This window comes from Alosa sapidissima, chromosome 12, assembly GCF_018492685.1.
Source record: "Alosa sapidissima isolate fAloSap1 chromosome 12, fAloSap1.pri, whole genome shotgun sequence".
Classification (NCBI taxonomy): domain Eukaryota; kingdom Metazoa; phylum Chordata; class Actinopteri; order Clupeiformes; family Clupeidae; genus Alosa; species Alosa sapidissima.
This window is the reverse complement of record NC_055968.1, coordinates 21,119,983-21,142,731: the sequence shown is the minus strand read 5'-3', so window position 1 is coordinate 21,142,731 and position 22,749 is coordinate 21,119,983. Positions and strand designations below refer to the sequence as shown.

Genomic DNA, 22,749 nt, shown 5'->3' with positions numbered 1-22,749 from the left:
TCATACTCGTACTTTGGCAAATTTGGGATTTGCTCTGCAGGTCCGTCTGGCCAAGAGGCCATTGACGCCAATTTAAAAAAGTTCCGCTAATCCGACATGGACGTCTATTTTCTTTGGAAGTGAGTAAACAACTGCATTTAAAACCTGCGTTTACAAGATTGCTGCACTTATAAAAACGATTTGGTAAAAGTTTAATGCACCAATTTTAATTTCACTGCTAGTTAAGCCCCTGCTGGAAGTCGTCAACAAACCTTTTCCAGACCCACTCTCAATCTCAATTGAGAAGGGTCTGGTGGCAACAAGGCTAAGAGATTGACAGAGTTACATTGGAAATGTTCATGATAGTTCATGATATCATGCACTTTAATAAGGTTCACAGGGCCTTTGGAATAAAAACAGCCCCACAATATCACAGACCACCACCATAATTCTCATTAGGCATTGGGTTCTTTTCAGTAGTCACTGTACGCCAATCCTACCTAGAGTGTTTCTTGCCAAAGAGCACAATTTTCATTTCATCTGACAATAGACAATAATTACAGAGAAAGTCACTGTAGCATTCAAGAAATTCTGCCATTTACATTTGTAATTAAATGCCAGGAAAGGCTTTTACCTGGCATGCCCTCTAAATAATCTATTAGTACTGGTCACTTCTAAATATTTTTTTGGAGACTTGGTGACCCCAATTATACTTTTTCTTGTAACTCTCCAACAGTGACTTTATGGAATGTTTTGCCTGTCTTACCATCCTCCTCGCTGTACGTGGGGGCAAGATAAACATGGGTCTTTGTCCAACCAAGTTATTTTAACCAAGTACTTAGTTTTCATACCCATTCCCTCACTTACAAATATCAACACACTTTCCTTTTAATAGGCAAACTACTACTGCTTAAATACTATACATTTAAATGGGAAAAGGCCTCTATAACATTTTGTACAAGATTTTCTAGGATTACCAATAATTGTGGCAGGTTGTTTTTCTATATATACACTACCGGTCAAAAGTTTGGGGTCACTTAGACATTTTCATTCCACTCCATTATAGACAGAATACCAGCTGAGATCAGTTGCATTGTTTTTTTTGTTTTTTTTATCAGGGTAGCAGTTTTCAGATTACATTATGTGCTAACATAATTGCTAAAGGGTTGTTGTAGAAAGAAATGGCTGATCTTTCATGCAATATCTACACTGCCCATTATCAGCAACCATTCATCTAATGTTCCAAAGACACATTCTTACTAATCTGATATCATTTTAAAAAGCTAACTGAGAAAACATTGGAGAACCCTTTTGCAATTATGTAAACACATGTAGTCACCTACCCTCTGGCCATATAGCCTAATGGCATTCATGTGGATAGGGGAAGTAACCCTAAAATCCTTCCCCTGAAATGCAAGTGGGTGGGCCTCATCAGGACACCACGCCTTAATGAGCTGCAGACATCAACAGAGCTACATACAGAGTGTGGGTTTTCATTACGCAGCAAGGGAGGGCACATTCGCGTTCGTCTCGAAATAAACTTCAAGTTCAAGTTAATTTTGTATTTTGTTTTACTCCAGTAGATTGTATAAATAAAGCCTAACTGTTTTACTACATACTATCAGGATCGAGCAAGAAACATCATGGTGACTCTTTCGAAAGAATATGGATATGTTGTGCTCACAGGTTGCGCTTCCTTCGTACTCGTGAAGTACCTGTCCCACAAGGTGTGTAAGGCTCGCAAACAGTACAATGTAGAGGTAAGCGTTTAGTTATCATTTCAAAAACGACCACCAAAGAATGGATATGTGCAGTGGTTGATGTAAACTGTTTAACTTAGCCTACTATCCGCTTTACCACAGTATCCAAAGAAGTACAGCGACGACTCGGATATCTTCAACCGTATACAGAAGAATCATCAACACACGTGTGTATAACCTACTTTCAAGAAATAAAAAAAAACTAAAAGGATTGTGGAATTCCAGTGTTGAATGTTGAATAGAACAAACCTAAAGAGTCATACATTATAGATCAATATAAGTGTAGATAAATTGTGTGCCAAATTATTTTTCCCATTTCCACTTCCAGTAATGAAACAATTGCTCCATTCCTTTTTCTTTTGTCCATTGGAGGACTTCAACATCCGGTAAGAATCATGAATAAACGATCTTGATGCCAATTTAGGCTACCTGTTAAATCTCAAATAAATTATATTGCATGTTTTCCAGCGCCTGGCCAGTACTTTGGGAATGTTTTGGATTGGTAGCAGGGTGGTCTCTGCACATGCATGTTGTATTGAAGGTAAGTTGATGTAAGGTGATGTTTCTTTTGTGCCCTATGGTCAGAAAGCTCCAAGATGAGTCTCATGTCTGCCATATTATTACATTGAAGTTAAAAACATGGCAATTATTTTTGCCGGTCAACTGTGGTAGTAGGGATTAAACAGTATAAAGAGCAATTTATTTTACATTTGGATACTCAGATAGGACAGCGAGAGATATAAAAGTATTTAATTTTGTTTTGTGCTCTCTTACTGAAAGATGCTGCTACACAGCAGAAGGGGAAGCTTGGGGAGGTGGCCCTCTTTGGGCTGTTCCTTTGCTCACTGGACACTGGGAAGGTTATATTAGGCTGGAAAAGACCTTGCTTTCCTCAACGTTTTCTTGTGCAGGTTTAAAAAGAAAACTGTCAGATTTTTACCTTGTTCTATATGTCACTTGTGTTACGCTGTTAATGTAATGTTTTTGGCTATTTTTCATTTCCAGCATTTTTACTTGAATGAATGAATAAATACATAAATAAACAGATGTTCTATTCAGTTACAAAATCAACTTTATGCACTCAAATATTGCTTTCTGTATGAGGGTTGTGTTTGAGAACCATGTTTATTCAGTCCCTGCCCAGTGACTGTTGCAGTGCCACTCATCCTAAAGGGTGCGGCCACTGCTATGTGGCCCTTGAATCAACAGGCACCTACAGTAAACCTGGGCAATTTCACCTTTGTACAACGAGTTGCGATTAGAACAAAGATTAGCCTAATGGTGACCTCCCCTTATATGATGATGTCAAAATGGGAGTAGGTAAATGCCTCATGCTACCCATTGGGTTCCTCTTTGCACAACCCAATAACCTGTACATGGCAGGACTGGTTAAGTGGAACAGAGGTAGGGCTGCTGGCCCTTATAAGATTATGGAAGAGTTGGGTTGGGTGTTTGAAATGTCAAGCCTGCCTTCCTTGAAGTGTTAAACATACAAATTCAAGTCTAGTCATATCTATGAGCACTGCCACCAAGACAGCTGCTCAGTTTCTCATAGTTGTTCATATAATATAGAATTACTAAAGTGTTTGGGAATTATGTGTATTATATTTAGTAATCACTCTAATTGCTATTCATCATCTGGCCACAAGGAGGCATTTTCATATAACAACCCTTGTCAGTGTTCACATTAGTTCAATATTACATCATCTTTCCATTGACACAATCTTTGAAAACATCCTTATGCAGGATTAGTTTAACATGACCTGGCTGACATGGATGGAGATCCTGCTTCTGTAGCAAAACCAACAAGTATATGAAGGAAAATATTAGTGAAAGATAATGAAATAGCAGAATCACTTCACTGTAACACAGTGCATGGTTAAAAAGGCTACCCACCTAGACAGTAAGAGCCCTGGACCTAGTTTTTCAGGTGATGAACTCTGTTTCCTGACCACCAACCATCTAAACAGCCAAACCCACCCAATATGTCAGTGAGATGACCAACTCCTCCTCAGCCAGCCTTAGCAGCTCATCAGCATTCATCAGACTAAGATTTATTCAGGTGATAACACATGAATGTAAACAAAGATTTGTTTATTTTAAACCACATAGACAAACAAAAACAAAATACTAGATTATTCAGGTGTAGTTAGTATACTGAACACTAAGACTACTCTATTTCCAAAAACTGGATCCTGAGTATGTATAAATATTGCATTATGATGTTAAAGAGAAACTTTGCCGTTTTGAAAATTTCTTCGCTGTTTTCTCACTTTCTGCTTGCAGGTTTCTCTGCAGAGCTCCCCCTACAGCTTCAGAGTATATGTTTTACAACCCCTCAATCCTCAGTCTACCGTTTCCTCTTTTTCTGTTTCTCCGAGAACAGTTTACTCGCTTTCTGCTTCTTTTCGCTGGCTCTGCCATGACAAATGTCTGAGAAACTATATACCTTGTTCTAGCCGGTGCCTGGCATGTACAGTGCTGGCACCCATGCTAAAGTTGACTGAAAAGAGGAATATAAACAAAATCTTTTGGAAATTGATCTTAATGCCTTAAGTGAAAAATTAGGAAATATCTAACCTTTAAGGACACCAATTTTCTTAGTGAATGAATAATATATCATAAATAAATAAATGTTCTTCCTTAAAATACAGGGGTCATAAGTATTGGCACCCCTATGTTAAATTCCCATAGAGACAGGCAGATTTTTATTTTTAAAGGCCAGTTATTTCATGGATCCAGAATACTGCATCCTGATAAAGTTACCTTGGCCTTTGGAATTAAAATAGCCCCACATCATTTCAGTTAGCCTATTAGCTGGTTTGATTTGCATTGAGCTCAATGAGCATCAAACCAGCTAATAGGCTAACTGAAATAACACCCATGCCAATCTCTAGGTATGGTGAAGGGTATGTGATGATGTGGGGCTATTTTAATTCCAAAGGCCAAGGTAACTTTATCAGGATGCACAGTATTCTGGATCCATGAAATAACTGGCCTTTAAAAATAAAAATCTGCCTGTCTCTATGGGAATTTAACATAGGGGTGCCAATACTTATGACCCCTGTATTTTAAGGAAGAACATTTATTTATTTATGATACATTATGCATTCACTAAGAAAATTGGTGTCCTTTAAGGTTAGATATTTCCTCATTTTTCACTTAAGGCATTAAGATCAATTTCCAAAAGATGATTTTATATTCCTCTTTTCAGTCAACTTTAGCATGGGTGCCAATACTTTTGGCCAGCACTGTATGTGTGTAGTGCAGTAAAGCAATTTGTTACATCGCGAGGCTGCGAGCCTTTCTGTCTCTGAGGCCGTCGGCTCGCCGGCCCAAAGTTGCAAGGGTGGTTTTACTGCTCACAGGTGCTAGGGGGAAGCGAGACAGCCACCATTCAACCCAAAAAAAAGTCATATTCCAATGACTTCAAAGCTGTTCAGTTAAGGTAAATTAAGCTAAAAAACCTGCATAGTTCCCCTTTAAAGTGGAATATACAAATTCTATTTAGTATTCACTATCTAGCCACTAGGAGGCACTTCAGATCATCCAACACACTACTGATCCTGAGGAAATACAAGGCAACAATAAGGCTGACAACAGCATTAGTATTCTTCCATTACTTAAAGCTGTAAAAACATCCTTAGGCAAGAACATGCTCCCACAGTGTTTTTCAATGGAATTCCATTGAATAATGAAATATACATAGATATTGTTTTAAATTAAAGTTCATACACATTTTAGTGTATTCATTGTGCAAAAGCTTTTAAATCCATGATCCACAATGCAAGAGAGCTATTTGCCAGTAATCATACATTGACAATAAATGTGCGTACGTACGCAAACACAAAAGCATCTCTCAGTTCCTTAACTTTGACTGAGCTCAGTGCCCAGAGTCTCTGACTCGTTCTCTGTTGTTAAGTAGCCCCACTGCCTGAGCAGGGCGATGCGCTCTCCTGGAGGAGTCCAAAAGTAATCCTTCTGCTGCTGGGAGTAGCGCTCCTCGACGGAAATGATGTCCCTGTACGTGCCGTCCTGCCACCGCAGGTTAAACCTCTCCAGAAGCTCAATCCGCTCCTCCCGGGATTTAACACAGTCCACGGGAACCGGCCGCTGCAGCTCTGGCCCAGCTTGCACACGCCTGAAGACTAGCAGAGCTCTGATAGCAAACCAGCCCCCCAGCCTGGGGTGGATACACACACCAAACATCTTCTGTGGCAACAACACCAATGAGGAGGGAATATGGGTGACATGTCAGTATAAGATAACAAACCAGCTAAAAATACAAAAGTCTGGAGATCGATTAACATCACAAGTATAACAAATGTGGCTTGCCATTAAATATACCTGGAAAACTCTACCTGATGATCAACAATACAGAGGATATTTTGTGGAATATTTTTATTTTGATAGATACCGAAATCAGGTGGCATCTATTGTCATAAGATAATTTTACCTTTGTGCCCCATGGCTGGTCAGGAACGTCTGACTGCTGGTAGTAGTAGGCTGCTCCTGCTACATGGGCAGCAGTTTGGGCCAGAAACTTGGGCTTCTTGTTAAAATGTGTCTCATAGTCATAACTGATGTCTATCTTCTGGTCAGGGAAGCACTGTTAGTAAAGGAAACAGGTAAGAGGATTGAAGTCTTTCCTGATACCAAACTAGTCAAGCCTAGTTGATAGTGTGAGGCACATGCGAAAGACAAGTACATTCTCACCTTGGTGACACTGGATTTGATACAGTGTGCAGTACACTGGTCTATGTAGTCTCGGAGTCCCCCACTAGAGTAGCTCTGTAGGAAGGGTATGAATGCCTTCTCAAACATGCCAGGGACGCTCAAGACCACCACAGCGAGCGTGTCCTCGGGGTATGGGAGGTGAAACGATGGGGACACGATCGCATTGTACCATCCAATCTACGCCCATGATCAAATAAGCACAGATATAAATCAGGTTAACAACCAGTCTGTTAAAACATAATCATGTTGTTACTGATAGCATGCCTATGCGTGCGTGTGTAACAGACAACAAAATCAAAACATAGGCTAGCATGTCATCGTGACAAGAACTTGTCCAGCTATTGGCATGGCTGGTTGGCGTCAACTGAACTTTCTTGACACTTTTTCAGAAACTTCTCAGCACTCCCCACAACACTACAAATCCAAACAACCTTAATAGGATAAGCTTCATAGCCAAGTGGCAGTAGACATTCTTCAAGGCTACGAACGACATCCTCCACATGAGTCGAGGAGCTCGCCATGTTGAAAAAAAAAATCGCACAAAGATGTCTGGGAAATGTATTCCAAGTCCAATTGTAAGATATGGGATGAACTTGAAATATATGGTTTTGTGACTACATATGCTATTTATGTAATAACATCAGTATGAAAAGCTTGTTTTGCTTTAAGGTGACATTTCACGTAGTGCATATTTCATGTCAGTGCCATTTACTCAAAATACTCAAATACCCACAGTTCCTATGGTTTACGTCTAGCAGCGCAATGACGTATTGACATAGCTCCTGGATTTAAAAAATGGTGCGGTATTTTTCTATCAAGCTGGCTATCTGTCAGAAGTGATGTGATCTTCGGACTGTTTTGAATGCTGCTCTGGGCGATAGAAGGAGACATCGGAGATTTTCGGTAAACTGTCTTACGCTTTTTGCTGTTTGTAAAATGTACATTTCAGCTTCAACTCGTTTACTAGCTGGCTAGGCTAACCCACTTAAAGGTGAATAGCTACTTAGCAGTCCTCCAACGTCCTCAGACAATAAACTCAGTTTAAAAAGAGTTGGTTTATCAACAAACAATACATCAAAAAGAACCTGTGATTTTTTTTTTCTTCAACGTATAGAAATTCCATTAATTGGATTTGGGCTCTTGCTGACCAAAACAGCCTGCTTGGTTGATGACCTTTCTACTTCAACATAGGTCTGTCAGACATACACCTTCTTTGTAACGTTATCTGTCATGAAATGTGAGGAGCGCTTACATATCTTTTACTGTCTATGGCGCTTACCCGTCCAGATTACAGCGGTGTTGGCTGAGCAAAACAGCATTTACACGTTACACGAAAATAAACTCAGCGTAAAGTGCTGAAATATACTGCTCCTTTGCATACTAAGTATTATATTATCACATGTTTCTATGACCCGATGAGACTACTTGTTATGTGTACATTTCTTTAGTATCCACCAAAATGAGCTGGGACAATCAACTGAGTTCTATACTTTCTGCAGCAGATGGCAGTGTTGCGAAAATGCGGGTAAGATAATTGATGAAAGGTCTTCATTTTTTGAACTGGTTATTTTTTCCTTCTTTTCAAGAAAGTTATCTACAAGACTTACATGTCAAATTCATAAATGTATTCATATTTGAGACATATGAAGAATTCAAATGTTCAAATACTTACAATGACAGTGACCCTTACAATTTCAGGAGCGTCTTGGCACGCATGGAAAGTACTCTAAAGGAAGGGAAGGTAAGTAGTAACTATTCTTTTGATTCATATTCATATCTTAAAATGCATTTTATTTTTAACTCCATCTAAAATTGGTTGTAAGGCTTCCTACATAGTCAGTTCAATGTCGAGAGCTTTGTCTGAAGCCTTAATTAGTGAAGACCGATTAGGCCTACAGCTAGTTACTTACTGGCTTGTATCATATAGACAGTGCTTTTTAGTCAGATTCCAGATAATCCCCTCACACTTCTCTTCTCAGACCTGTACCCAGTGAGGGAGCTGTCGCGTGGGCCAGATTTGGATCCATCTCCCCTTCCCCTTCCTCCGCTGTCCCAGCCCTCCGCTGCTCTCAGCCCTGCTGTTCAGTGGAACGACCTGGCAGGTCTCCAGGCTCAGCTACAGAGCCAAAGTCAGGTAGGCTGCTGGTGTGTGTGTGTGTGTGTGTGTGTGTGTGTGTGTGTGTGTGTGTGTGTGTGTGTGTGTGTGTGTGTGTATGTATGTGCGCAAATGTGTAATCTCTTGTTCTCTCTGTGAACTTTAAGTGTGCATTTGGGTGGTTGACGTGACGCTCAATTTTTGTGTTCCCACTGACAAATATAACTAAAATTTGATAATATTTCATTAAAATTGTTTTTTTAATATGCAGTTCATTCTTCTACATCTAATTCATCTGCAAACAATGAGTATCATTCTTCAACTATGCAAATATTCTGTTTTGAACATGGCATTTGTCCACCGGTGCAACTGTCCTGGGTAGTATTATGCATGTCATACGTCATATGTCATATTATTATGCATGTCATACAAGTGTTTACTTAATGAATCTAGAAGTTATAAGTGTTAAGGTCCCTATGTAGAGTTATTATGACACATTACATTTTGTCTGCAAAACTGGTGTCCTTCTGGAGCAACGCCATTATGTGGATATAAAACAGACATTAATGTGACCACCCTATTACTGAGAGGGGTCCTTCCAGAATCAGAAAGGACAGAAGACATCACTGGAGCAGATGGACTGCACACAAGGTCAATTTTGCCTCAAATATTTTCATAATATTACTATTTCCGTGCAGTGTTGGAACTGGTCGTCTTAAGGTAGTCCTTTGGTACAACGCAATTTAAGTATTGATCTGAATATTTTTATCAATTTACATTGATTGATCATTGAAAATAATGTAAACCTTAACACTGTTACTCAGGATGAAGAATGTCTCTCATAGAGCTAGGCCGCAAACTAGCATTGATTTCGAAAATGTCCACTGGTGCAACACACAGTCCTATAGTACAACATGAAGTCAGTTTCACTTATTTGTTTCCTTTACCCTTATCATAATGAACCTTACCATAGTGAAAGCAAACATGTAAACAAACATTTTTTGTATTACAAGTTTTTTTTTTTTTTAAAGTATTTTTTTGGGCTTTTTGCCTTTATTTGTATAGGACAGTGAAGAGTGAGACAGGAAATAAGTGGGAGAGAGAGATGGGGTGGGACCAGGATATGACCGCAGGTCGGATTTGAACCTGGGTCCCCGTGGGCACTTGGACCCGTATATGGTATGAGTGCTGTAGCCTGTTGTGCCACAGCGCCCCCCCGTATTACAAGTTTTATTGAAAAATTTGTTTAAATATGTAAAAGAGATATAATTGAAGGCAGCCATGGCCCACTGGTTAGCACTCTGGACTTGTAACCGGAGGGTTGCCGGTTCGAGCCCCGACCAGTGGGCCGCGGCTAAAGTGCCCTTGAGCAAGGCACCTAACCCCTCACTGCTCCCCGAGCGCCGCCGTTGTAGCAGGCAGCTCACTGCGCCGGGATTAGTGTGTGCTTCACCTCACTGTGTGTACACTGTGTGCTGTTTGTGTTTCACTAATTCACCGATTGGGTTAAATGCAGAGACCAAATTTCCCTCACGGGGTCAAAAAAGTATATACACTTATACTATACTTAATCCGAGTCTAAAAATTGAATGGAGGTTAATGGACGGCCCCATTTGGATGGCCCATCAACTCAAACCTTCTTTCCCTGTTTTGTTAAAGCTAGCTTGATTTCCATGTTGAAAGTGAGAGGCTGAGATGACCACCAAGGAAAGGCCCAGGAAGTTTAGGGAGAGGCTGATAACATACTTGTCCCCTCTCAGTACGGCTTTAAAAAACAAAGCACTACCTGCATGACTACATCATCCATCATCAAACCTCAGTCATGCCATAGACAACAACAAACAGGCTATTGGGATATTTCTGGATCTATCGAAAGTATTCGATACCATTGATTCCAATGTTACTTAGCAAACTGCAGCATTATGAGGCACAGCATGGAGATGGTTCAAAAGCTACCTTCATAATAGAGAGCAGTTCGTACTTATAAATGACCATAAATCAGTTCAGAAAACTGTTACTCTTGGTGTCCCCCAGGGATCCATACTCGGGCCTCTTATGTTCACCCTTTATATCAATGACCTAGATGTCTCTGATGCTTTTCATAAAGTGTTATTTGCAGATGATACCAACCTGATCCTGTCTCACAAAAATCTTCTTACAAGGGGTTGTTGAAAGTGGACACTTGGTTTAAGTGCAACACATTATCACAAAATATTTATAAAATATTATATTTCGCTCCACAAAAAATACAAATAATGTGGAAAATGCCTGTCTCTCTATCAATGGCCAAGTCATTGAAAGAGTAAAATGGGTCCCCGCTATAAGCATTTCTTGTGCGCAGAGCGGTACAAAATATGACCGCCGCCCAATCCAGCACATGTTTTCCACAAAAATAAGTCACGCTGAAAGGCATATATGATTCTAACTGTCTCACTGAATTGCATTATGCACACTCAATTGACTCAACATGATTAGTTCATAGATTTCACATGTAATATACATTTTATACAACCCCACCCCCATCTTGCCTGTTCATAATTCTGGGAAATTCTTGAATTGTGTGCATGTGTGCGTGTACATGTTTATGTTTATGTGTGTGTGGGTGGGTGTGTGTGCGTGCATGTGTGTGTTTGCCTGTTTATGTGCCTGTGTGTGTGTGTGCATGTGCATGCATGCGTATATATGTCTACTGTGTGAGTATGTGTCATACGTAGGATTACTGTGAATGTATGTGTGCGTGTGTATCTGTTTATGCAACATGTGTGCATATGAAATGGGTTTACATGACCCCTGGAGGCAAACATACGCAAAAAATTGGTCATCCTAGGCCCTACGGTTCTCAAGATATTCACAGAAAACTGTCTGCCCTACCCTCCTTTCGGGGGGTCCAGTCCAGCGGGGGGGCTACAGATCAAAACGAAAACAGTAGGTTCCATGCTATCCATGTGGGGTTACATGCCCACCAAGTTTCGTGTACCCCGGTCTTACAGTGTCCCGGGAATCCTTGACGGAAATTTGGACATGCGAAAAAGAAAAAAAAAGAAAAAAAATCTGACTAAACCTTCGCTGCGCGGCGGTCATAATAATGGGCATACTAGTACTCTGTTGTCCAATGGTGCAACGGCATGTCCTGTGGTACAACAAATTGAATTGTGAGTGGAAAAGGTATTTTAATGAAGAATTTATGTAAAAAGTGTTGGATAGTATAATAATGATATCATTACTATGCAGCTATAAGGATGAAATGAAGATTCCTTGGGTTTTATACTAAATATAATGAATGTAACCCAGACATTTGGGTGAAGTCTCTATGTGTACATCTTATATTATATAAATAACATAATTCTGAATTTTTTGGGGTATGATTGATGTGGAAATATAATTGGGGCAAACTAATATGCCTTGGGCTCATCAATCTTATCTGTCCAACATTCTCTGAATTAAATAATGACATTCTTTATTTTGTTGCACCAGTGGACACATTTTAGGACTACTACACCAAAAAGTGAATAATTTGCAAAATATATGAAGAATTAGAAATGGACACATTCAGTTTTGAATTATTCACATATAAGGGAATACAATTATATGTTATTTGACATATATTTTTGAATTATTATTTTTTTCACTTTGAATTTGAGTTTACGTCAACCACCCATTTCTACATACATGCCGTAATCGACGTAATTGGACATATATGTTGTGCAATGGAATGCTATCTGTATACAGTGGTGTCTGAGTTTGTGTGCGTGTGTATTTCTGCATGAATGCATGTGCGTTCTGTTAGAATGCATTTGACTGTTGGATTTTTCTAACTGCTATGAAAATAGGAATTTTTCACACATCTAAAAAAATACTAGGTGTCTGTTTCTAATTTCACACTTCTGCTTGTTAAGATGATTGAGTCACTTTCACAAAACTTGCGATCCATGGAGAGAGACAGACTTGCGCAGCAGCGGCAAATGCAGACATTGCAAGGTAATTTTGCCACAACAGACTGCAAGATGGTTATGTCTCTGTGGAACATGAAATTGTCAGAAATGTTTTAATATCTTATCTTAAGCCAAAGTTAAGCAGTGTCCCTGACATTTCAGGAGGTGTGTGTGCGTGGATGTTGGTGGGGAGGGGTGCAGAATATCAACGTACATATTATTGTGACCTGTGTAATGTCTCTTAATTTGTAAGGTATACATTTAAAGCATTAATCTCCTGAAAACTCCTCTTTTCCAGAGGAGGTACGTCGCCTGCGGGAAAAGACAGATGAGCGGGAGAGGGAGAGGGGGGCGGAGAGGAGGGGAGCGAGCCCGGGTGTGGAGAGCAGGATGGAGGAGTGGAAGAGGGAGGTAACCCGTGAGCTGAGCAGCCTGCGGGGTCACGTCAATAGAACCACATCGCTAGGCAACCTGGAGGAGAGGTGTGGCCCACAATGGAGTCACTTTCCTTTTGTCATTTCAGCTAATGCTAATGCTAAAGGTGGTAGACCTTCTGGTGTAGTTAGATATGCATGTCCCATCTGACATTTTATATAGAGCAACTTGCTAACTGCTGAATGTTGTAGCCTGAGTGTTATTCCTCTCTCTGTAAGTCACTTTGGACGAATACATGTAAATGAATGAATGAATGAATGAGTCAAGTCAAGTCAAGTCGGCTTTTATTGTCAATTTCTTTACATGCACTGGTCATACAAAGAATTGAAATTTCGTTTCTTACTTTCCCATGCAGACATAGACATACTTTAAATACAGACATAGACATTCATTATGAATGAATGAATGAATGAATGAAGCTGTTACCGCAGCTAGACAGTGGAGACACCCGACGCACACACACAGGGCTAGGCCTCTACCATAAGTATAAGAACAGTTTAGTCTGCTTCAAGAACTGTGGGGCTGCTTCTGCTACTACAGTGTGTTGTTGTTCTTTGTCCCTCACAGTTTCAGCTCCAAACTACGCAGGGAAGAGGTGGACCAGCTAAGGAGAGAGGTTGACCAGCTCAAGACCAAACTGAGTGAGTTCTGACCCAAACAAACACACACACACACACACACACACACACACACACACACACACACACACACACACACACACACACACAAATACTTCAAAAGTAAACACTGTTTTCACACAAGTGGACAAGCTATGGTAGCTGGTTTGGTTGTGTCTCATATTTCATTGTTTTGTGATGATCACTGCTCTTTACGATGACAGTTTCCATCATAAAGTTGTCTAGAGTTGTCTGTCATTACATGCATATATGTGTGTGAATATGCATGTGTGTAGGGAGTTGATAAATATATACTATACATATGGAGGTTCTGAAAAGTTCTCCAGGCTCACCGCATTTTCTTGAGTTGATACCAAAGCCTTTGCCAACAAAAATAGACCTCTGCCAAGCTAAGCTTGGAAACGTCATACTGTTCCCTCTCAGCTGGACTCATTCACATGCAGGCACACACAGTGGTCTGCGCCACAGCCCAGCTGCCTCTCACAAGTCTCAGCTTGAGGGTGGATTGTGTCTATGTCTGTCTGAAATATAGAAATAATCATGTAAATGTGTGTTTGTTGTGTTTTTTCCCCCCTGTGTGTGTGTGTGTGCCTGTGTGTGTGCCTGTGTGTGCCTGTGTGTGTGCCTGTGTGTGTGTTGAACAGTGAGACAGGAGGAGGATGTGTTCCAGCAACAGTCTGAGGCTAGAGAAACACGGAGACAGTATGAACGCAGCTGCAAGGTCATATGCATGGACGCACATATGTGCACACTCACACACACTCATGTACATGCATGCACACGTGTACACACACACACACACACACACACACACACACACACACACACACCTAGAAACGCCTTTAAAACAGAAAGCGCAGACCTTAGTCACCCACATAATGTCGCATACAGACAAACAATTGAGTGATTTTTTTTTTATTTTTATTTATTTGTTTGTTTTTATTTAGAGCAGCAATTTGGGACCTTGACTTATGTTTTGGTAATACAGTGCGTGCTCGGTACAGATGTGTGTGTCATTCTACTGTCACTGTAATATCTCCTGTCTCCTGTCTGCAGACACTGGAGAGTCTTACAGACAGTTACCGCACACATAGCTTTGACCTGGCCAGGACCATCTCCCAGTACCAGAACACCCAACAGGAAGTCCGGGACATCAGGTTAGGAGCACAGGCACACATGCACAAACACACATGCACAAACACACACGCATCCTTATAAAACGGATAGTTCCGGTCCTTGATTATGATTGGTTGAATTGCATTCCATGCCGTTGTATATTTTCCTGATATAGCACAGCTGAGACCGCATTTCGCTCTATAATGCGCTTAGAATGCATAACGGTTAAAATTAAAAGTTGCTGAGCAACAATTCCGATAAGAATCTACTAGCGGTGGAACTATTCTATGGGGACTCCGCGGAAGAATGTAGATGAAATAGCTTTTAAATGTCATGATTATTTGTTTATTTTGTATCAATTTTTAATGTCCTATATGTGGTAGCCATTTTATAATAGCAATAAGCCCCTTGAGGCCGTTCTATATCGTGAATATAGCACAGCTGAGGGTTGTTTAACGGCACTCAGCTTCGCTTCGCTCACTTTGTGCCTAACAACACCCCTCAGCTGTGCTATATTCACGTTATAGAACGGCCTATCGGGGATTATTGCTTATGCTATCAGCTTATATGCATTCGTGACACAAAAAGTGCTGGTTCACAAAACAGCCTAGACCCTGAAACAGCTTTAACTTTGTTCATTTTTCCAGTTGCTCTCACCCTGAGTCCTGTACGCTGCTGTGCTGTCTGACACCTTGACTTTGTCACTGCAGGGTGACTGTATCGGAGCTGAAAGATGAGGTGAGAGGACTGATTCTACGGGACAGGCTACCCACACCTGCAGCAGCACCTCAGAGGCCAGGTGAGCGCTCGCTCGATCCCACTCTCTCTCTCTCTCTCTCTCTCTCTCTCTCTCTCTCTCTCTCTCTCTCTCTCTCTCTTTCTCTCCCCCTCTATCTCTTTCCCTCTTCCTCTCTTTTTTTCTCACACTCTCTTCTGCTTTCTTTCTTTCTCCCTCCCTCACTCTCTCATTCTCTCTCTCGATCCCACTGCTCTCTCTCTCTCTCTCTCTCTCTCTCTCTCTCTCTCTCTCTCTCTCTTTCTCTCCCCCTCTATCTCTTTCCCTCTTCCTCTCTTTTTTTCTCACACTCTCTTCTGCTTTCTTTCTTTCTCCCTCCCTCACTCTCTCATTCTCTCTCTCGATCCCACTGCTCTCTCTCTCTCTCTCTCTCTCTCTCTCTCTCTCTCTCTCTCTCTCTCTCTCTCTCTCTCTCTCTCTCTCTCTCTCGTGCTCTCCCCCTGCCCCCCCCCCCCCCTCCCCTCTCTCAAGTGTCATACACTTAGTCATACAGCCCACACATACATGCAGTCATCTTCAGATGATGTTACAGAATACATCATCACACAGATAATCATATAAGCTCTTTGAAATGTATGTGATAGTGAGGTTCTGTAGGACAGTGATGACGAGCAGTTTGGAAAACGGACTGGCAAGTGTCAAGGGAGCCCACATCCATTGTCATACAAGGCAGATTTATGGCGTCATTGTCTTTCCGTGTGCGTGTGTGTGTGCGCAGCGCTTGCCTCAGCGGTAGCCATGGAAACCATCCCCCGGAAGCAGCCTACGGGAGCGGCGGCAGTGGCAGCAGTGTCTGCGTTGGTGGCAGGCCTGGACTCTGACAGCGACTTCAGTCCCACCCCCAGTCTGGGGGATGTGAGCTCGGACGACCTGGACTTCTCTTGGCCCTCCAAGCGTGAGCCAGGTGCGTGTGGACACACAGAGACAAACAGACAGACACACACCTATTATTTTCATTTATTAAACTTTCAAAGTAAAAAAGAAGGTTTGCACACTTGCTCTCAGTTTGCTTTGATTTATTGGAGTTCGATCTCCATTTATTAAACTTTACCAGTATCACTCTGACTGGCATTTTCAGACCCTTTCTTAACTACTCTGCTGCTGATACTAAAAAATGTCACAACACTTGTTTTTGGTCATTTCACTCAAACTATCCCACTTTTTAGTTGTGAGAAACAAAAATTGGGTCTTCTTAAAACTTCTCATTGAAGGCTTTCCGGACTCCATCCCAATGAAATTAAACCGTGAGAACCTTTTTTCTTCAGAGAGCTATGAGGCAGGCTACTCTCACCTCTTTGCTCAGAATGCACATGTCATGCTTTAGTCAGAAGTCACAAATGCATTCACCCACACAGCCATAGTTTTGTTCTTATTCCATATCCAGGCAGCACTCTATCACTGTAGTGAGTCACCTAACATCCTTGACTATTATGTCTATATTCTAGAGCAGTGTTTCTCAAACTTTTTCAGACCAAGGACCACTTAACCAGCTTGCTAATTGTCTTTGCACCTTACTTATTGTGTCAGAGGATTCATATGATTTAAGTTGGCATATCTTACATAGGCAGTGTTGCAGAATTGTTTGGATTTACATACAAGTTGGTTCAATATTGCAAACAACTCATCTATATTATTTTTTACCTCGTTACCTTTTTTACCTACGTCTGCTCGCGGACCACTTGGGATAGCTTGCGGACCACCAGTGGTCCCCGGACCACACTTTGAGAAACACTGTTCTAGAGGCTGATAAGTTCCTGGAGTCAAACACAATTGTTCCTTGACTTTCGTTTTTACTGTATCTTTTCGTTTTTGCTTCGTTTTTACTGTGTTCTCTTCTACACATCATGGTGTTTTATTTCAGTTAAGTTTTTCCTCCACTTCCTCACTGTTCTGACCACAACTGACCTGGCTCTCCCCCACACCACACGCACACACATAAGTCCCACTGAGGGGGAAAAAACCCTCATCTTTCTCTTCGCTGTAGTCTTCAGTTTAGCTCCATATCCCTCCCACCCCACCCATGGGCCGACAGGGTGCAGATGTGCTCACGATTGAGTCGAGCTTTGATGTGGCTTTTCAGCCTAAAGATTCAGAGATGGAGGGAGAAAGGAGGTAGGAGAGAAGCCAGGGAGTGAGGCAAGTTAAGAGGAGAGGAGTGATTGCCACAGCAGAGGGAGGATGAGTGACCAACCAACCAACCACATGTCCCACCACTAGTCACCTCTGTGTGTGTACTGTACACACACACCTTAGGGATTAGAGCAGGGGTGGGCAAACTGCGGCCCGCGGGCCGGATCCGGCCCGCCAAGCACTTTAATCTGGCCCGCCGAGCATTTCATTTAGTTATCAGGCTGCTCGCTATTTTTTTCCTGCGATAGAGACGACGTTGGTTAGCTTTACTGCAAACTGCTTTTCACTCTCCTTAGATAACGTTTACAATGTCAATGTCAAAACATCATGTTAAATAGAGATAACATCATGTTAAACTAAGTTAACTCTTAGTTATCTCCTTTGCAGCAGATCTAACGTGAACACAATGCCAATTTTCAAATCCCAATGTGGCCCTTGAGCCAAAAAGTTTGCCCACCCCTTGATTAGAGGAAGAGATCTTAATACAAAACACTTTGGTGACTATGGCATCCTCTCTTCTCATTCTTGTTAAAGCTCTCTATATAAATGATCGATGGAAGAATTCCCTGAGGTTTAGAATACATTTTCTTCCCTCCAGAATGGGCCTAGTGACGAAGGTTTCTTTATTCTTTGTCACCGATAGGAAACAGATGCAAAATGACAGGAAACCTCTATGTAATGTAGGCCAGAGGACCTTTCCCCCTCCCTCTCTCTCTCGCTGTTGCCTGGCCGCTGCTGCCTGCTGTAGCCACAGGCTTGAAAATAGCAGGCTTCAGACCTGCAAATGGCTCCGTGCCCTTTTTACCGGAACCCCTGTGAATCATATTCAGTTTATTCCACTCTCTCTGCCAAAGTTGAACCGCAAACTAAGTGTTTGTGATAAGCTGTGGCGGTTATTAGCCCAGCTAATAGCTTTCCTGCAAACAGTATCATTTAGGATTTGTGTCATCAAAGAGTTCTTGTGTGTAGTCTGCATCTTGAATGTAATGACATGAAAAAAAGAAGAAAAAAATGTCTACCAGAAATGAATGCGAGTTCAGTGGTTAGTTGAATGGTTAACAATGTCTAATTATTGTAACACTGCTTTTCAAGTCTGAATCAAAGGGTATGCTGAGCTGGCTATGAGTGTACTCAGCCAGTGCTGCCAAGCCAAAATTAACAGCTGAGAGATGCAAGATCTTTGCCCTCTCTCCCTCTCCCTCCCTCCGTGTCTTTTATACATGCCGCCTAGCACATACAGACGTGAAATGTACACGTTTGTTCTCAATTTCCTGGAGTTAGAATTTGGACTTCTATCATGGTTTGCCTGGGGACATTTGAACAGAAAAAGAGACAGGCCAATTTCCTTCCCACTAATCTGCACAGTTCCTATTTTTGGAGGCCTGCATACGTTGGTAAACGTTTACCGTAAGCCTCAACTACGGTGGCCTGTAGTAGCCACGCTTGCGGATTCAAAAAGGGCAGTGAAATCTGTTACAGATAAGAATGATTTTGTTTATTGTAATGTTACCAAGGAATATTCAAAGACCTCTTGCTGAGTTTAAGTACTTACCAGTATTCACTTATATTGTGATAGATAAAAATGTGGGTTTGTGTGAGAGTGTGTTTTAATGTGTTTTTCATGTTGTTTTTTTAATTCACAGTTCAACGAAGAATTAAGCGTCGGGGAAATCCGACCATTCGGTCACCTGGAAGTGACCTCAGTGACGAAGAAAGTGGACTAGATGATGATGACTATGGTGGTGTGCTTGGACAACTGTCAGACAGTCCACCTGAACTTAGTCTCAGCGACCTCTGACCTCAAAGCAAGAAGGGACTTTTTAATGGAGCGATGTGGACAACAACACCTCGTGTCCTATTAAGAGAGTATTTCCAGAGGTGAAATCTAGACGAAGTTGTATTTCTAGAGCTCTCTGTATTTAAGTACATACAGTATTTAAGTACACGGTTAAATTAAACTGTCATAGGATGCATTTTGTGAATGCTCCACACTATGATATCTGGAGGTGCTACAAAAAAAAAACACAAGGCTTTCTTTTTCTTATACTGTAGCCTTAACAGCTGCACCACCTTCAAGTGGTGAATGTATGTTAATAACTTAACACTACACATTTTAACCTAATTAACCATCTTGATTTTAGAACCGAGTATCTGTGGATATTCGTATCAAGATTTTGTTGTAAATGGTGGGAGGCCAACTTGCCATCGCGTTTCTGCGGTCACAAGACTTAATTGTGTGGTGCTATTATCTTTGTGGGATAAGAGGTGGACACAAATGACTGAGCTATTTGGAGATGTCCTTGCGTTCAGCTTTAACCTGCAGTGCACTTCTCTGCCCATTTAAACAACTTTTCCTATTCACAGCTAAAGGGAAGTGTTTAGCAGAGTGAAAGAGTGCATGAAAAAGGATTATTGTTTTCAAAATGACTGGCTGCAGGTTGGCCCATTTGCATGCTGACCCAGTGTTGAACACAAAGTCAAATCATCATCCTCGGGCAGACTGTAAAAAGTGTGTGTGTGTGTGTGTGTGTGTGTGTGTACGTGTACACTTGTAAGGGGGGTGGCAAGCACCCCAAAATGGAGCCATGCCATCCTGACAAAGACCTCATTAACCCCCGCCCCCACCACCACCACCACCACCACCCTAAATCCCTTGTCCTTCCACACCCTGTCCTGTAAACGCATTAAGTTCAGGGCTCCGTGTTGGCTTACATCAGTGACATTCCCAAAAGCTGTTTAATATTTCAGGAGCAGTCCGGCTCCTCTCCCTCTCTCTGCATCCTGCCTAATTAATGCAGCAGGGACCAGGGCCGTGTCCTGTAGCCAGACACCCCCCGTGGAGGGACGAGCCGGAGTGGACCCCATCTCCACTGCTTCTCCCCCAGCAGGAGACCGAGCGGGAGGGGTGGACCCCGCCACACAGATGTGCTCGCTCAGCACAAAGACACTACTTCAGCTTCATGTTTCACCATAACTCATGCTGCTAGGCTGAGGAGTATTGTTTTTTGATACTAAATTAACTAACACCAGATGGATGACTGCTGATTTCTGTTATGTGCTTGAGGAAGACTGTGTTACATGACAGTGTTGTTGATGGAAGTATGGAATATTGTAATTGTTTAATTATTGGAGGTTATGTTTTCTATAGAAGAGCAGTGGTATTGCTTTAAGCCAGACTAACATTAACTTCAGTGGCTGATACCAAGCGCTTCACAATGTAATTGTTTTTTGTTGTTTTTTTTAATAATAAAAAAAAAAGTCACATAACAAAGACAATCCTGTATTCTACAGCAAAAACTTAAAATACAGAACACAATTTGGCACTTTTTTTTTTCTGGAGCTGCAATATACAAAGATAACACAACTTGCTCAACAAATGTATAAATCCAATTACCAACATCGATGTCAATCATATTCAGCCTCATAAATTATTTACTAGTAATTATTTCACTATCAGTGAGCACAGAGAGGCAGTGCTCAAGAGATTTGCTATTTAAATATCTTTGTTTTGTTTTTTTGCATTTGCATTCTTGGACCTGATAACAACCAAACAGAAAGAAAAAAAAACATGTTAAGTGTTGAACTTACAGTCAAGTCCAAAGAGCCAGGAGAAAAACTGTACTTTAAAATAAAACGCTGATAAGGGCAGCATCAGGTGTGGGAGCTGTCCTGTTGTGCACCGACAAAGGCTAGGAGTTAGACAGATCCGACTTAGTTGAGACCATCAGCACTACTTCATCTACAGACAGACACCCACTGTACATTGTATCAGGTTAACCTGTTTTACAGCATTAGTTTAATGTTATATGAAATGGCCTCATTGCTCGAGCCACACCTTTCTCAAGAGTACTTTCTCTGGTGAGACAGTATCTCCATTCATGGATCAATTCTTTCTGACCACCAGCCCAAGTCATACCAAATGACTCTCCAGGCCCGGGAAGTGTGCACCTTCTCATGAGGGGACAGAATGTACAGCAGGAATTTGGTGATTGCTAGTCTGTGGCTACACATTCTCTCTCTCTCTCTCTCTCTGACCAACTGACAGACAGCAGAAGTAATGCCTAATACTGTGGATTCCTCTGGCAGCATCGGAGGGCATGTAACAACACACCCCAGATCCGTTGGAGCTGATGTGCTGGAAGAGACGTCAACCTTCCAAAGGCAAAGGAGGTGAATAAATTATCTTGGTACTTCTCTGAAGAATGACAAAAGATCTGTTAAGCTTTCAAGCCTCTCAAAGTGAGATAGGTTTAGCCTCTACAAATGTTAGGAAATAATAATTAAAAAAAAGTTTAAAATATGCACTGAATGCTCTAGTAAAAAGTAAAACGACAACACGCACGCACACACACACACAAAGAAAACACTAACCTGTCAAATAGGTGAACCAAAAAAAGGAACTTCTTAAAACAGTTTTCACACACACAACCCAGTGTCTTTCCAAGTGTCACAACCTGCCATGGAGCACAGTCATGACATTACAACCACAAAGTACCCAGCTACCCTTGTAACGCACCTTAGAGGCTCTAAGCTGACCACCCTTGAGTGAAACCTACCACCAGACTTAGACGGTCAATGTCATGCTTCCCTGGGAAAATAAAACATCTTTGTCAAAGACAAAGCCATTTATTTAGGTATTTGGCATATGACCATTGTGCAATCTACTAAAACTACTATGCCAGAGGTCACAATGCAAAGAGCATGTGTCATACATGCTTCCATTTTCAGCTGCATTACTTCCCCCAAAAAGGTTCCCATTTTGTCATTTACCTGTGGCAGGTCCACTCTATCAGTTTCAAAGAACCAATGTGAAAGGCACAAAGTTCCTTTGGTTTGTTTCACTAATGACTTCTGGGCATTTTTCTGACATTCTTTTTTTTTTCTCGATTCAAGAGGTTGTGCCATTTCCCCGATTTGCATCTCTACGGTTTGTACTCTCTTTCTACTGATAACCAACATGGCTCAAAACAACCCAGAATTATACTTGATTCGCTGCCGTGTTCTTGTCACTACTGGATTGTGGGTTGTGTAGTTTAAACACGTACCGTTTGGCAACACGATAGGTAGCTGGACAGAATTGGAGCCAGCCATCATTTGCTATTCTGCACACAAATAGACTTTGGTCTCTTCA

At 41.5% G+C, this 22,749-nt stretch overlaps 3 protein-coding genes across 7 annotated transcripts; 2 read left to right on the top strand and 1 right to left on the bottom strand.

The window, feature by feature from the left end:
* Nucleotides 1-1,447: 1,447 nt before the first annotated feature.
* Nucleotides 1,448-2,798, top strand: LOC121724800 (microsomal glutathione S-transferase 3-like). Of its 2 annotated transcripts, none has more exons than XM_042111603.1 (5): nucleotides 1,448-1,706; nucleotides 1,842-1,906; nucleotides 2,068-2,125; nucleotides 2,208-2,280; nucleotides 2,520-2,798. In XM_042111603.1, exons 1-5 carry the CDS (start codon nucleotides 1,623-1,625, stop codon nucleotides 2,654-2,656), a joined length of 417 nt encoding a protein of 138 aa, XP_041967537.1. In that variant the 5' UTR covers nucleotides 1,448-1,622; the 3' UTR covers nucleotides 2,657-2,798. The 2 variants fall into 2 exon arrangements, with proteins under 2 accessions (XP_041967537.1, XP_041967536.1); XM_042111602.1 differs by having other exon boundaries at nucleotides 1,449-1,739; nucleotides 2,520-2,797.
* Nucleotides 2,799-4,930: 2,132 nt separating this feature from the next.
* On the bottom strand, nucleotides 4,931-7,005 carry mmachc (metabolism of cobalamin associated C). 2 transcript variants are annotated; one of them, XM_042111601.1, is made up of 4 exons: nucleotides 6,908-7,005; nucleotides 6,456-6,653; nucleotides 6,196-6,348; nucleotides 4,931-5,948 (listed from the first exon to the last, which is right to left on the bottom strand). In XM_042111601.1, exons 1-4 carry the CDS (start codon nucleotides 6,995-6,997, stop codon nucleotides 5,607-5,609), a joined length of 783 nt encoding a protein of 260 aa, XP_041967535.1. In that variant the 5' UTR covers nucleotides 6,998-7,005; the 3' UTR covers nucleotides 4,931-5,606. The 2 variants fall into 2 exon arrangements, with proteins under 2 accessions (XP_041967535.1, XP_041967534.1); XM_042111600.1 differs by having other exon boundaries at nucleotides 4,932-5,951.
* Nucleotides 7,006-7,242: 237 nt separating this feature from the next.
* Nucleotides 7,243-20,972, top strand: LOC121724797 (ERC protein 2). Of its 3 annotated transcripts, none has more exons than XM_042111595.1 (13): nucleotides 7,243-7,379; nucleotides 7,591-7,667; nucleotides 7,925-8,001; nucleotides 8,175-8,217; nucleotides 8,456-8,610; nucleotides 12,468-12,549; nucleotides 12,802-12,985; nucleotides 13,506-13,579; nucleotides 14,221-14,297; nucleotides 14,633-14,733; nucleotides 15,403-15,491; nucleotides 16,207-16,392; nucleotides 19,262-20,972. In XM_042111595.1, exons 3-13 carry the CDS (start codon nucleotides 7,936-7,938, stop codon nucleotides 19,414-19,416), a joined length of 1,212 nt encoding a protein of 403 aa, XP_041967529.1. In that variant the 5' UTR covers nucleotides 7,243-7,379; nucleotides 7,591-7,667; nucleotides 7,925-7,935; the 3' UTR covers nucleotides 19,417-20,972. The 3 variants fall into 3 exon arrangements, with proteins under 3 accessions (XP_041967529.1, XP_041967531.1, XP_041967530.1); XM_042111597.1 differs by having other exon boundaries at nucleotides 7,243-7,467; XM_042111596.1 differs by lacking the exon at nucleotides 7,591-7,667.
* Nucleotides 20,973-22,749: the final 1,777 nt, after the last annotated feature.